We start from the raw sequence: 14,442 nt of genomic DNA, 5'->3' as shown, positions 1-14,442 counted from the left end.
TTTTTTTCTTTCTCACTCCAAAAAAGATTAGCAAACAACTTACATTTTGTTGGGCTACTGTACACATGAAATAATGAAATAGGATAGCATATCCGGGGAAAAAAAATAGAAAACACACACACACACTGTACAGAGAAATCACATACATTTCATATATGATAATGCCTTTCCCACGTGTGATCATGTGAGTAACATGTGATCACGCGAAAAGGTTTGGAGGTGCATTTCATTATGTTATACCCTGAAATTGCATGTGAACGCAAGTAAATCTGAGAGATCATATGCATTACATATGAAACATATCATTTGAATTGCAAACAAAAATAATGTGAACACGTTTAAAATTCATATCTTAAGTCTGTGTGACTTTTCTATAAGGATCACCCTCTAATAGCTGACCCAAAAAAATACTTTTTCAATAGTTCAGCTTTTCATTAAACAGTGATTTACAGCGCCATCTAGCTGTCGGAACGGAAAATATGCTCGCGTTTTGTTTCGGGCCAAAATATACGTCACTTCCGGTATTTTAAACATGGCGGAGCGCTAAGAACTATATGACATTAGTGGCGGTAACGCTGGAAGAAAGTGATTTCTCCTTCTGCATGGAAGATAAATGTACGACAACTGAGTAGGCCAAAAATATTGTTCGTTGCTTAGTATCTGTAATCTCTTTGTAGTCAGTTAGTGCAGCTGTAAGTCCAGCTAGCTAACACGGTACCTGTAGTGTTCCTGTCTGCTATTGACTGCTTGCAGGAACTCTGATAGTTTCACTAAACTGATACAATCATTCATTCAAAATTCATAATCTGTTTCTTGAGTTAAAACAAAATATGTCGACATTCAAATTTAATATAGCAGTTTGCGTTAGTCTAAAATGTCCGATGTAGCCTCGGTAACCAAGAAGATGCTTTATTTCCCTCTGCTATTAAATGCATATATTTCAAAAACACTGTTGTTTACAGGTTTGGACCTCGGTGTGAAAAGTAATGGTCAGGCGGACAGCAGTGCCTGAGCACTTCAGTGTAATCCCATTTGGATTTCTTTCTCCAGTCCTGTAGCATCTTCTACCTTAAAACATGAGCAGCAGGAGGAAACGTGCAGCGCCTGTCCGGATGGACGAAGAGGCCAAGAATAAGCTGAACTGGAACATGCATGAGCACCGCAGGTCCGAGGGGGGTTTTAAAGACCTGGAGGCATTCCCCCAGCCATCTGGAAGCTTTCAACCTGACCCGGTTGCTGATGTGAGGAATGCAGAGGTTCTCAGCCATTCCTCTCTGCCACCTGTAGAGAAAGAGGAGGAAGCAGGAAGCTCCATGCAGGACTCCTCACCAGATACCACTGAGCTTAATGTGCCTTCAGCGTCTGCCCTAGGTCCAAGCTGGAAAGCGTCGATTGGAGAGTTTGAGCTCTATCCGAAGGTTCCTGTTGAGCTTGCGAACAATACTTTTTGCTTGCAGCAGACCAGAGATGTGCTGTCACTAAAGCTACCTAGCACAAGCTCAGAGGAGCTCGTAAGCTGTCCTGTTGAATGCTCCTTCGGTGGATTATCACTGGAGGATTTGGATTGGCTGCAGAAAAGGAAGGTCATACAGCTCTGTCATTTGTCTGGAGAAGGATTTGTAAAGGTATTCAATATCAATTATGCATCTATACGTATGTATTCGTGAAGTAGTTATTGTTCAGCTTTATCTCCTACACTAGCCTGCTTTAGTGCATTCCACATTGTTGTTTATCTAGAATTCTTTTATTTTGAAATTTTCCTTAAATATGTACAAACCCCTAGTTTTTGTTGATTTATGTTTCTGATGCAGTTAAAGATATTCCTTTTGGAGACTGGACTGGGACGACCAGAGTTCCTCAGTGAAGGAAATGGACGCTTAAGAAGAGCCAGTCAGCTCTTACAAAAACTAATGGAATTGTTCTATGACTTCATTATCCCTGGTAGCATTTCTTTCCTATCAGCTGAAAAATGATCATAATTTGTGCAGATAACTTTAATATATATTTTACTTTTAAAGGAGCTTGATGTAGCGCTTGTCCTTTCCCATGGCAGAGATCATGGAGAATGAAGAGGAAGAGTGTGACACTGATCTGGAGCGGCAGAACGTGGAAGAACTATATGATTATGTCAGACACGTTCACCAAAGAGAAGATCAGAACCAAAGCTTTGACGTACAGCAACCAGCCCTCATCCCAGTGCTCCGACCTTACCAGAGTCAGGCTGTCAACTGGATGCTGAGGAAGGAAAGATACAAGAGTGAATGCTCCCAAGGTAAATGTATTACTCTCATCATCTGCCATGTGGCCTTGATGCAAAATTAGGTGATAAATTTAAAAAAACAAAACAAAACACACACAGCCTCTAAAACAGCTTGAATTGTGCTTTAGGAGAACATAGTAATAATTTGTAGTGGCTGTGTGGTTTAACATACTGATGTCTTTACTGCAGATCTAAATGCAGATATAACTTCAGATAATCATTATTACTGCAGATAATCACTGCTCCTATTTGAAACTCAGGCAGTTGAATAGTCTTTGTGACTGAAGTGTCTCCAAGAGTGAGCCTGTCAGAGTTGCCTAAATCTTTTTCTCTTGCCAGCTCAATCCAAAATTAATGTCAATTGAGCCTGCTTAGCATTTTATACAAGCCATAGATTATGGTAGGATGTTCCTTACTTAATTGTAGTACAGTATATTAGTAAGTATATTCATAACTTTCTCAGGCCTATTAACTCTTTTTTATTAATATTTTTCCATTATCACTTGCCTGTATTCATATATATTGACAGAATTTGCTGAAATATAACTCTTTTATGAACTGTTGTATCAACAGAACAAAAACTACATTTCCTTTGGAGGGAAGTAATGACAATGTGTGGAAAGAAGCTGTTTTATAACCCCTACACAGGCTGGTAAGAAAGCATTAAGAGTACACTGATATGTGTGCATCCTTAACAAGGGCATTATTAACTCATGTTTTAGGCATTTAAATGAAGTTCGTGCTTCCATAATGTTCTAGATCATAACAATCTGTTTTAACTAGTCTGATCCGGGAGTTTCCTCTGGCTGGGGTGGACTGGCCTGGAGGAATACTTGCTGATGAGATGGGGCTGGGAAAGACTGTAGAGGTGCTGGCTCTTATTTTGTGCCACACTCGCCAAGGCCTAAAACAGAGTACTCTCACCTTACCTGTGGTAAGTAGAAAGCAGTGTGGGTCAGAAATTAGCAGGTCCAGAGTCCCTGGTTTGACTGTCTATGTGGGGGATGTTGTAGGTTAGTGGTTATGGGCTCCTGGTTGGAAGGTTATGTGTTTGAATCCCAGGTTCAGAAGGGAAAGAGCAAGGCCCTTAACCCTCAATTCCTGTTTTATAAAAATTGGGATAAATTATAAGTCGCTTAGGACGGGTGTCTGCGAAATGCCAGAAATGTAAATGTAAAATGTGTGTAAACATCCAAATTTTACTTCAGTCTCTATAAGTAATATGGTTTACGTGTTGAGAGCAAATACTGTGCAGTTACTCTTTCATGATGTCTGATTTCTTAAACAAGACTCTGTGTGCTCCAGGGACAGTCAGTGAACTTCTATATCCCTCCTCCCCCATTAGAGAGGCAAAGGATTAAGCAATGTGAGGCAAAGCCAAGAGAGAAAATCACCTACCCTGGTAAGGAGCCATATATATATCAATGATTTGTTGCATTCATATTTACTAGCCTACATGTTCAGCACTGTTTCATGAATTATTATTATTATTATTATTATTATTATTATTATTATTATTGTTAATGGAAGTAGTAGTAATATTTTATAAAAGCTTTTGCATTACACACCATAACTACTATGCTGATGTGTATGTTTTGCTCTTAACAGCTGTCCGGGTGATGCTTCTGACTGCCATTAAGGAAATGAAGGTTGGAAAAGGAGCCTCAATCAATGCCGTTTTTACATACCTCAGGTCTATGTACAAGTATGACCCTCTGAAAAACCGCACCCACATTAAGAAGACGCTGACAAAAATGATAACTGAAGGTTTAGTGGAACAGGTCAAAGGTCGTGGTTTAGCTGGCTCCTTCAAACTGGGAAAGAACTACAAAGAAAAGAAGAAGAAACCCGTTTCCCCAGTAAGTATTTCTTACATTTCATGTATATATTTTCATGTTAGCATTAAAAAGTAAATCTTGACTTTAAACCACAGGTTTTTAAATAATTGGACAAACAAGTAATTTTTTGGCTAGCAATATTCAGTATTATATTTTAAATATTTTTAGCACTGTATTGTGGGTAACCTTTATACAATTAAATTATATAAATAAATAAGTTATTTCAAAAGTTTATTATTTATAGTTTTGTATTATTGAAAGTCATTATTTTTCTATAGCAAAAGTCACCCGGGGAGGCTGCTCCCAGGAGAACATCTCGTCGTTGTACGGGCCCAGAACGAGAAGCAGTTATGAACTCCTCGAGTGCAGCTTCTGACTCTGAGGACACAGTGTGTGGCCTGGACCCTCCTGTACTCACAGAGGAACCAAAGCAAGAGCAACAAGCAGAGCCAAACGCACTCTGTGACGAACCCAGCACTGAGACGAGCCTTGACACCAGCCACCCTCCGATTTCAGTTGATGGAAAGAACGAGAAAGCGGATTGCCGTGTGGTTAACGCTAAACCAGAGCCAATGGAGAGTACTGAAAATCACCAACTACAGAATCCTCAGTCAGATTTTACCCAAGGCTCTCAGTCAGAGCCTCCTCCTCCAATCCGAGCATCAGTGGTTCCCTTTAATACACCTGATTACCGTTTTGAGTGTATATGTGGGGAACTGGGCCTGGTGGACTATAAAGCTCGGGTGCAGTGCATGAACTGTCTGCTGTGGCAGCATGCTGAATGTGTGAACTACAAAGAGGAGAACCTGGCGACTACACCATTCTACTGCCCACACTGCCTAGTGGCCATGACTCCTGTTCCCACTGGTGCCACTCTTATCATTTCCCCCAGTTCCATATGCCATCAGTGGGTCGAAGAAATCAACCGACACATCCGCTCCGCCTCCCTCCGAGTACTGGCAAGTATTGCTTAAATTAGAAATGATCCCGATAATGCACACATGCCTCACACATACTGTATATTCCTGACATTCTTAAGAGCCCAAACGTTACCTTAGTAATAATGCCCAGGTGCACCATACTAGAGGCTTACTTTAACTTCCAACAAAGTTTTCCTGACTCATTTTCATGATCAACAATCTTTTATGTATAGATTTGCTACAGTTTGGTACATTTGTATATTTTATTTTAATTTATTTTAAGTCATTTCTGCTGCTATTTTCTGTTTTGTCTTACATTTTGTATTATCTCCTGTCTGCTACTATAGCACTGAAATGTCCCACTTGATACTAGTAAAAACTTAACAGATAATCAAACAACATTTAATCAGAATTAAGATATTGGTCAAAATCCACAAAATGCATAGAATAAATTAAAATTATGCATTTATTCATCCTATAACATTGATAATAATTTGCTCAAAGCCTTGTTGTCCTCTGTGCTGAAACAAAAAATTCTATGTCTATGCCTTATTACCAGTAATGGCAGTTTAATCCTAACTAATATTATTAACATAGTAATTATTCTAAAGGAGCATCGAAGGAAAAAACATATGGGAAAAATCAAGACCAATCAACACCTATTAAAGAGAAAGAATCAGAGTGCAAACTTCTAACCCATTCTGAGCTTGACATATGTCTGATATCCTGTCAAATAAGCAATGCTTATTTTTTTTATTGTGGTGGTGATCCCTGTTCCTTATACCTTGTGTTTCTTTCAGGTGTATCAGGGTGTGAAGAGGCATGGCTTCATTCAGCCTCATGTCCTGGCTGAGCAGGATGTGGTCATCACCACCTATGATGTGCTGCGTACTGAACTGAACTACGTGGATCTTCCACATAGTAACAGCAAAGATGGCCGACGCTTTCGTAACCAGAAGCGCTACATGGCTGTGCCAAGCCCTTTGGTGGCTGTGGAGTGGTGGCGTGTATGTCTGGATGAGGCTCAGATGGTGGAGTGCACGACAGCCAAGGTGACCTCACTATGCACAAGCTAATACCATTATAAAAGGAGTGGTAGAGCAGCTGGAGAAGATGTGGTCCTTGTGTTTGTAAATAGAAGAGTGTGATACATATGTGCTTCCTCTTGTCTTTAGGCTGCAGAGATGGCTCTGCGACTCACATCCATTAATCGCTGGTGTGTAAGTGGGACTCCAGTACAGAGAGGTCTAGAAGGTAAGCTGAGACTCAGATTGTCAGTTGCTGTAATGCAATTGAGCTTCACAATGTTTGTAACAGTAAGTTGGAAATGCTCTGCAGATTTGTATGGCCTCGTTTTGTTTCTGGGAGTCGACCCATACTGGGTGAAGTACTGGTGGGATCAGCTGCTGTACAGACCATATCGTCATGGAAACACAGGCCCACTCTACAGCGTCATTGGCCAGCTGCTGTGGCGATCTGCCAAAAAAGATGTTATCGACCAGGTTGGTTATTGATACTGTATGTAGTGTTTGCTGTAGTCAAATCCTATCAATGATGAGATCAAGAATGTGAGTTGTAATTTGCTTGGATGAATTCAAAAAGATGTAAATAGACATTTTCTTTATACTGTGATTACCTCTGCTGCTGTAATCATAATACCATCACAGCCAATTCTACCTTGTCACCATTGCCTCTCATTAGGCGCATTTACATGGACACTTGTAATCCGATCGTAACAGGACTAGAAGCACAATCAGATTAAAAAAGTGTCATGTAAACACGTCAATCGGATGGAATTTGCAACATCCGATTAAAATTTCAATCGGATGGTAAGGGGTGGTTTAAACCATTTTTAGTCCGATCGAGAGGACGTGTAAACACTTAATCGGATGGAATATGTTCCTGGAAAGTTCTGCGCATGTGCAATGACGTATGACGTACGGATGTTTTCATGGACTGTGCGCATGTCAAAAGATCTAATCCGATTCTAATCATGTGTCATGTAAACGCGCATAACAATCTGATTACTTTATACCGCGTTCATGTAAACGCTGCGATCAGATTCGTCAATCTGATTGAATTCAGTCCGATCTGATTAAAAAGTGTCCATGTAAACATACCTACTGGGGATAAATATAAAATAAATGTTTAAACTTGATCATTTTTATTCTTAATTTTTAGATTCCCGTAAAGCTGACAACATTCAACGTTAAAAGCACCATACAAATAAAATTGAATTGAATTAATCCTAAACAGGCTTCCATTCCATTTTCTCAAAAATACATCTTTTCACTGCAGTTAGTAGTGTGGTTTTATAGTTTGTTTGTTTTTGTGTAGAGTTATACTGAGGTCACCCAGTGTAGTCTGAGTTCCCTTGAGAGTCTGGGTTTTCCCAAGGTTTCTTCTTGATGTATTGAATATTTCCATGCCACTGTGACCTGTCTTGCATGTTAAGGATCTAAATTTCCATCTGTATTTTTGAAACTCTGTTGTTAAAGATGATGCAAATGAATGCATATATTGGTTTGCAACTATTACATTCCTAATATTGTGTTAAAATTAACGTTTTTGTATTATTTCCAGATCCAAATTCCACCTCAGACAGAAGAGGTTCACTGGCTTAACTTCTCTCCTGTGGAAGGCCACTTTTACCACCGTCAGCATGAGGTCTGCTCCCAGGATGCTCTGCTTAAGTTGAGGAAGATCTCAGACTGGTCGCTAAAGTTGGGAAGCCTGGACCGTCGCACAGTCAACACCATCCTGTACCCATTGCTGCGCCTGCGCCAGGCTTGCTGCCATCCTCAGGCTGTCAGGGGAGAGTTTTTGCCCTTCCAGAAAAGGTGAGGATCCTTCTGATTGGCAGCACAACACATTCTGTCTGAATTAATTACTTTTTGCCCTCAAGCAACCCTGAAGTGTAGAACAGTTTTCTGCCTTCTGGATGTTTGAATGGCTAATTTCCATTTCTGTTTTTAAATTCTGTTCAGTACAATGACGATGGAAGAGCTGCTGAAGTCCCTGCAGAAGAAGTGTCGTGTCGAGTGTGAGGAGGCTCACAGGCAGCTGGTGTGTGCTCTCAATGGTTTGGCAGGAATCCATATTATCAGAGGTACCATGTGGTAAAACACCATCCTAATTTACTCTGTCCATATGGGCCTGTTTAAAAAACGCTCCTGTCCTGTGTGTTCTCAAATCACTGGCAGGTGAGTTTGTCGAGGCAGCAGAGATGTACAGAGAAGTGCTTAGATCATCAGAAGAACACAAAGATCGGCTTAAAACAGACTCCCTGCAGGTATAACCCTATCTCTGTTCATACTTAGTGAGGGAAAATACCCATGTGTTTTCCCCATCTATAAATATTCTTAATGCTATTTTTACATTCAAAATATAGAGACTACATGCTACACACAATTTGATGGAGCTACTAAATGCCAAGCATCCTGGTATACCGCCTACTCTTCGAGATGATCGTCTAAAGGAAGAGGTTAGAAAGCAAAGCAATTTTCACTTACCTCTAAATCTTTTATAAACCTTGAGCCAAGAAGATTGATCTCATGTGACTGACTGAAATTTTTCTTTAAATAGGCAGAGCAGTTTAAACAACACTACATGACTAAGGTCAGCTCTGAAGTGTCCGAAGCTCAGCAGAACCTCCTGCCTGTACTTCAGAACATCAGAGACCTCAAACGCAAGGTAGGAGGTTTGAGAACTAGATTTGCTTGAGGAAACAAGGACAAACATTTTCTAATTCTGCTCTATTTTAGGTTAACCTGCGCTCCCCCTGGTGGCTAGACGTGATTCAGCAGGCCATTCAGTACTCCATGGATGATGATTTGGTTGGCCGAATCCAAAACGAGCTTACCTGCAGTTACAAACAGCAAGCCAATAAATTTTCAATGGCTGACAAGTAATTTAGAAGATTTTCTTTATGAATTCTATCTAACGTCATCTCAGTTTGTTTAAGATTTTCCGTTTGCTTTCTATTTTACGATGTTCATCCGGAGCGTTTTTGCTTCTCAGGTTCCGGGATGCCCGAGGTCTCCAGTTTTTACTCAGCACTCAGATGGATGAACTGATGAAATCCCAGAAAACTGTTCAGGATGCTGTAAAAGAGCTAGAGGCTCCACCATCACAGGAAGTCATTGAGGAGGCAACAGCTTGTCACCTGAGACCTGTGCGCCTGGCACTCAACAAGTAAGATCATTGAGCGTTTGATAATCAACCCTAGTGTACTATGTGATCTTTATTTCTTTGTTAAAAAATGGTATATTAAAGTCTTGTTTTGTTCCTGTTTTGTTTTATAGCTGCGTGTTTTGCAAATCTGATGAACTCTTCACAGATTATGAGTCAAAATTGTTTTCACACACGTAAGTAAAAAAAAAACAAAAAACACTTAATTGAATTATTCACATAAAGCAAATAGAGTTCAAGGCTTTAAAACACTTAGAAGTAACCTTGAAAATATTTATGTATCACAGAGTTAAAGGTCAGACTGCTATATTCGAGGAGATGATTGAGGATGAGGAGGGGTTGATGGACGACAGGCTTCCCACAACTAGCCGTGGTCTGCGTGCAGCCAGTGAGACCGAACGTACCCTGAAAGCCATCTTGTCCTTTGCCAAGATCCGACGCATGGAGCCTGAGCTCATAGAGGAGGGCAGTACATTTATGGAGCTCTTTGAGTTCTGGAAAAAGGAGTACAAGGTACGAAATCATGTAGTTATGTTTGGAGTATAGATATGATCTAAAGCAGTGGCTCTCAAGGTAGGGTCTGGAGGTTCATGAAACTTAGGCCAGAGAGTCTGTGATGTGTATTTTTTTTCGTCACAGCAGTGGAATTCACAAACCTCAAAAATATTTTAAGATCTTTAATCAATAAAATATGAACATTCTGTCATACAACCCCTAGTCAGTTGTTGTTACCCAAAGCTACTGGTGACCCTTGGTGTTATTAGTGACAGTAAGTTGGGCTGCATAGTTCAAAAACAGTGAGTTCATCGATACAGGAATTTCTGAGAAGTAAGTTGATGTATGCTGAGACTAGGGTGATAACAGTGATTAAAATGAGCATTAAAAGTGCACGACTTTTCACAACAAATAGTATTTAAAGTTAAGAGGGCCATGCACAGGTACACCAGCTGTTGCTTAATAATGATTGTACTTCTTAATTTTCCTATGTAGGATACAAGAATGTAGAAGGAGCTTGATTCACTACAGCACATAAAACTTTTGATAGAAATGACAGAACGGAGACCAATTTGTTGTTCTCTATGTTCAGAGATCAGTGTGGTAGAAATGGCCTGCAGGAGATGTGAGGGGACGGGGTGTAGTGGACAGGTGGTGGGCCGGCTGGTGAGGAGGAGCTTAGAGTCATCAGTGTCAGTGAGGGGTGAGAATAAAGAAAGTGTTGTGCTGTGTGTAGGAGGAGGCTTGGTGGGTGTATGTGTGCAAGGAGAGCTGCTAATGATGGCCATTTTTTTTCAGACAAGGTGACACAGAGTTTGGCAGCCAGAGATGTAGGTGTTGGAGGAATGATGAGGATATTGACAGTGGAGAAAAAGTATATTTGTGGTGTTGTCATTTATATTCGTGTAGTAGGTGGTTCAAGCAGATGATTAAAGAAAAAAAACACTATTTTAGACTTATTATTGCACAACTAAATGTATTTTGTTATTAGAAGAAAGAACAAAAGAGTAAATTAGCTGCAGCCTCCAACTATGCAGGTCTATCTTTTTGGGTTCTGTGCTCTTAATGTGCTTAAGAGTTCTTAATGTGTTTTAAAATATTTTGATAAAACAAAAAAAAAAAAGAAAGAGACAAACTTGCTTTTTGTACTCCAGCACGCTCACATTAAATTAAAGACTGAAGACTGGAGCTGCTCACTCATCCTTAACCTTTTTTTGATAATTGATATTAGAACCACCAGTGTCATATCACAGTCATAACTGTGGCTCCTCAGGTGTTGCATGAGTACTGGATGACGTTGAGGGATCGAGTGTCAGCCATAGATGAGCTGGGTATGGCTACAGAAAGACTGCGTGTACGTCTTCCCGATGAGCCCAAACCTAAAGTGCTGCACATCATCGAGCCACATGAGGTGGGTAGAATTGAGCCCCTAGTGCACCACACCTGTATTATGTACTGTTGCTCTGTGCTAAATGCATGTGCTTGTTTATTGGTTTTATTTGAGTTCAGGTGGAACAGAACAGGGTGAAACTGCTGAATGACCGGGCTGTAGCTAAATCGCAGCTACAGAAAAAGCTTGGACAGTTTCTATATCTTACCAATTTGGAAAAGGTAACAAACAAAGATGTGTTATATGCTTTAGTTAATTGAGGATGTCTTGAATTTCTGTATTTTTTGACCATACAGTAAGACACATGTATTATTTAATGATACTGTCCATTGAATACAAGTATTGGTGCACAACAGTTTAATTTAACTGTAATATTTTGAATAGAATTTCTGCTGATGTTTCCATTCATGAATTATTTCAGTCACAGGATAAATCGACAGGAGGTCTGAATCCAGAGCCATGTCCTATCTGTGCTCGCTCTCTGGGCCAGGAGGTAAGATGAAATGATACACAGGTGATAAATATGGTCTAATCTCGTACATAAGAATATTTGACTGCAGATAGATAAACACTGTGTCACACTTTGTGTGCATTTGAAAAGTGACACGTTTCCTGTGCTAATTGTGTGTTTGTGTTTGACAGTGGGCTGTGCTCACCTGTGGACACTGTTTCTGCAATGAGTGCATCTCTATCATTGTGGAGCAGTACAGTGTTGGCAACCGAAAGAAAGCTATCAAGTGTGCTATCTGCAGGCAAACCACTTCCCACACCGAAATCTCCTACGTCTTTACCACCCAAGCTGCAGACCAAGACCAGGAAATTCCTGTCAAAGTCAGTACCCTTCAATCTTCCTTCCTGAAAACACTGAAATCTGAAATTATTTTAGAATCCAGCTGATTTTGTTTTGTTTTGTTTCTTCATTTGTTTTCATACACTTCCCTTCCACGTAGGGAAGTCACTCAACTAAAGTAGAGGCCGTGGTCCGAGCCCTTAAGAAAATCCAGATGACTGACCCAGGAGCTAAATCACTTGTATTCTCCACGGTAAGCATTGTTCATATGTTTATGGTAAAATGATCAAAAATGACATATTTCCTTCCACAATGGTATTTGATCTGACTCTGCTCTTTATCTTTTTCAGTGGCAGGGAGTACTAGATATCATTGCAAAAGCGCTCTTTGATAACAACATGGATTTCTCACAGATCAACGGGATTCATAAATTTCAGGTGTGTAAAACTATTGCACTAAACTTGCTTATTCCAGCTCTACCAGTTAGAAAGAAAACATGTAGGCAATTATTCACTATTGTGTTGTCAGTATGCACAGTTTGTCTGTATCTGCACAAAAATATTATCTAAGAGATCAAAGGTCACAATAACAGCTTGCCACTTGATAGTATGCTTGTGATTTCCTTTTAGGAGAACTTGAGTTCTTTCAAATATGATGAGAAGATCAACATCCTGCTGTTGCCGTTGCACACAGGGTCAAACGGCCTGAACATCATCGAGGCTACACATGTGCTGCTTGTAGAGCCCATTCTCAACCCGGCGCATGAGCTGCAGGCCATCGGCAGAGTGCATCGCATCGGCCAAACCAAGTGAGCTTGCATGTGTGGGATCAAATAGCTTGTTTATTTTCCTCACTGGAAAGGAATAAGAGCAGTGCAAGCAGAATATCAATCAGCACTGTTAATAATATTTAAAATGGACACTGCAGTTTGTTTTTGGGATCTTGTCATCACATCTCTACATAGAAATATTTCGGTACACCTGTGGTCATACTCATGTATACACCAAATGCACGCATTAAGTTTTTCCAGACTGCGCCTTATACAATGGCTAATAACAGTTAGCTGAAGCTCCCAGTGTTATATTCCACGTACTCATATAAATGCATTTATGCCATATGCTACCGTATGTCTTCTAACAGTGCTGTACAAATCTAATATCTGGTAAAAATGTTATAGATCCCTGAAAAGAAGCATGAATAACAGTTTTGGCATCTGAGTTGAGCTACAGTTGAATCACAGTTGAAACTCCAACAAATGAGTCGCTTATTATAGTGCATGGAAAAGTCACAGATTTGGAGAAGATTAGAAACCATGCCACGTAGCTTCATAATAAAATAACGAATCACAGAGATCCTTCACATGGCTCCAGCTAACCTCATATATCATCAGTGACGAGCAATTAATTTCTCATCTGTTGTTTTTTGTCCCCTAGACCCACTTTTGTGCACCGGTTCCTGATTAAATCCACTATCGAGGAGCGCATGCAGGCCATGTTGAAAACAGCAGAAAAAAGGTGAGTGTATGAAAAAAGTTGGCTCAAGGGTTGTCTCATTACTTTGAGTCAGTTATATATAATAGTCATGGTTGTTTTTGGCTTAATTAATTAAGTGTTGGCATTTCCTGTGTAACTCCAGTCACAGTGCCACAGCTATGAAGCACTCGGAGGCGTCTGTGTTCACAGTGGCTGACCTGGCTGAGCTTTTCACTGAGGACAGTGACACACTGGAGTGAGACTGCTCAATCACAGCCACCCAGTTTGGCCAGTGTGCATCACAACCAGCAAGAAGGGCCAGATTAATAAGGGACCATTACAGCACTAATCAGTATACAGTCTCTCCACTGCACATTTTATATGCTAGCTCCAGTGCTGTTATTAATTTATTATCTTAATGTTATGTTCTCATCATACTGGGCATGTTGAAAAGGGTTTTTTCCAATCTGAAACAATATACTCACTTTAAAAAACCATCACTGATTGTGTTATTAAAAATCCATAGCCTCATGATTATTGAAATAACACATAACACAGAGGTGCTGTTAACATGACACAGACTGCATTTCACTGTGGGTCAAAAACAAAAAACAGTAACAATACAGGTTCCTGTGGTGGAGATGAACCTTTTGGTATTTTAAAACTTGTAGCATGGCTAGAGTTTTATTGTTCAGGCAGAGCAATATGCCTCTTTTTTGCAAATGTTGATCAAAGTGGTCTGTTGTTGTGTTTGTCATTTCGGTGCTTTTTATTGACATCATGTTGAAAATGTATTTATGAAATTTAAGTAGAAAAGCACTGTCTTTTTAGACACTTCTATGATCCCAGTGTATCTGTTGTAAAAGATTTCTGGACCAGTACCATTTTTGTTTCAATTTTGCAGTCTAGCAAGAACAGTAATGACATTTTCATATATTTGTTGTAGGTCAGGTTTCTTCTAGTTAACATGTCACAGCAACAACTACTTAAAAGGAATATTTGCACTATTTTTAGGTTGCACATCCAAAAGTTTCACTGCTTAATGTTTTAATGTTCTTTGGAATTTTTTTTTTTTTTTTTTTTTTT

At 39.8% G+C, this 14,442-nt stretch overlaps 1 protein-coding gene across 2 annotated transcripts; it reads left to right on the top strand.

The window, feature by feature from the left end:
- Positions 1-519: 519 nt before the first annotated feature.
- On the top strand, positions 520-14,417 carry shprh (SNF2 histone linker PHD RING helicase). 2 transcript variants are annotated; one of them, XM_058400000.1, is made up of 30 exons: positions 520-615; positions 963-1,625; positions 1,812-1,941; positions 2,054-2,272; positions 2,834-2,912; positions 3,044-3,194; positions 3,566-3,662; positions 3,869-4,119; positions 4,377-5,057; positions 5,819-6,070; positions 6,194-6,272; positions 6,357-6,520; positions 7,602-7,858; positions 8,006-8,127; positions 8,222-8,310; positions 8,410-8,502; positions 8,604-8,711; positions 8,783-8,925; positions 9,039-9,212; positions 9,323-9,385; positions 9,497-9,722; positions 10,978-11,115; positions 11,214-11,315; positions 11,516-11,587; positions 11,737-11,925; positions 12,045-12,137; positions 12,235-12,321; positions 12,514-12,692; positions 13,318-13,398; positions 13,520-14,417. In XM_058400000.1, exons 2-30 carry the CDS (start codon positions 1,077-1,079, stop codon positions 13,614-13,616), a joined length of 4,965 nt encoding a protein of 1,654 aa, XP_058255983.1. In that variant the 5' UTR covers positions 520-615; positions 963-1,076; the 3' UTR covers positions 13,617-14,417. The 2 variants fall into 2 exon arrangements, with proteins under 2 accessions (XP_058255983.1, XP_058255985.1); XM_058400002.1 differs by lacking the exons at positions 520-615; positions 963-1,625; positions 1,812-1,941; positions 2,054-2,272; positions 2,834-2,912 and having other exon boundaries at positions 3,117-3,194; positions 3,606-3,662.
- The last annotated feature ends 25 nt before the right edge of the window (positions 14,418-14,442 follow it).

Source organism: Hemibagrus wyckioides, linkage group LG09 (assembly GCF_019097595.1).
Source record: "Hemibagrus wyckioides isolate EC202008001 linkage group LG09, SWU_Hwy_1.0, whole genome shotgun sequence".
Lineage (NCBI taxonomy): Eukaryota > Metazoa > Chordata > Actinopteri > Siluriformes > Bagridae > Hemibagrus > Hemibagrus wyckioides.
The sequence above is the reverse complement of the archived record's forward strand: the minus strand, read 5'-3'. Positions and strand labels throughout refer to the sequence as shown.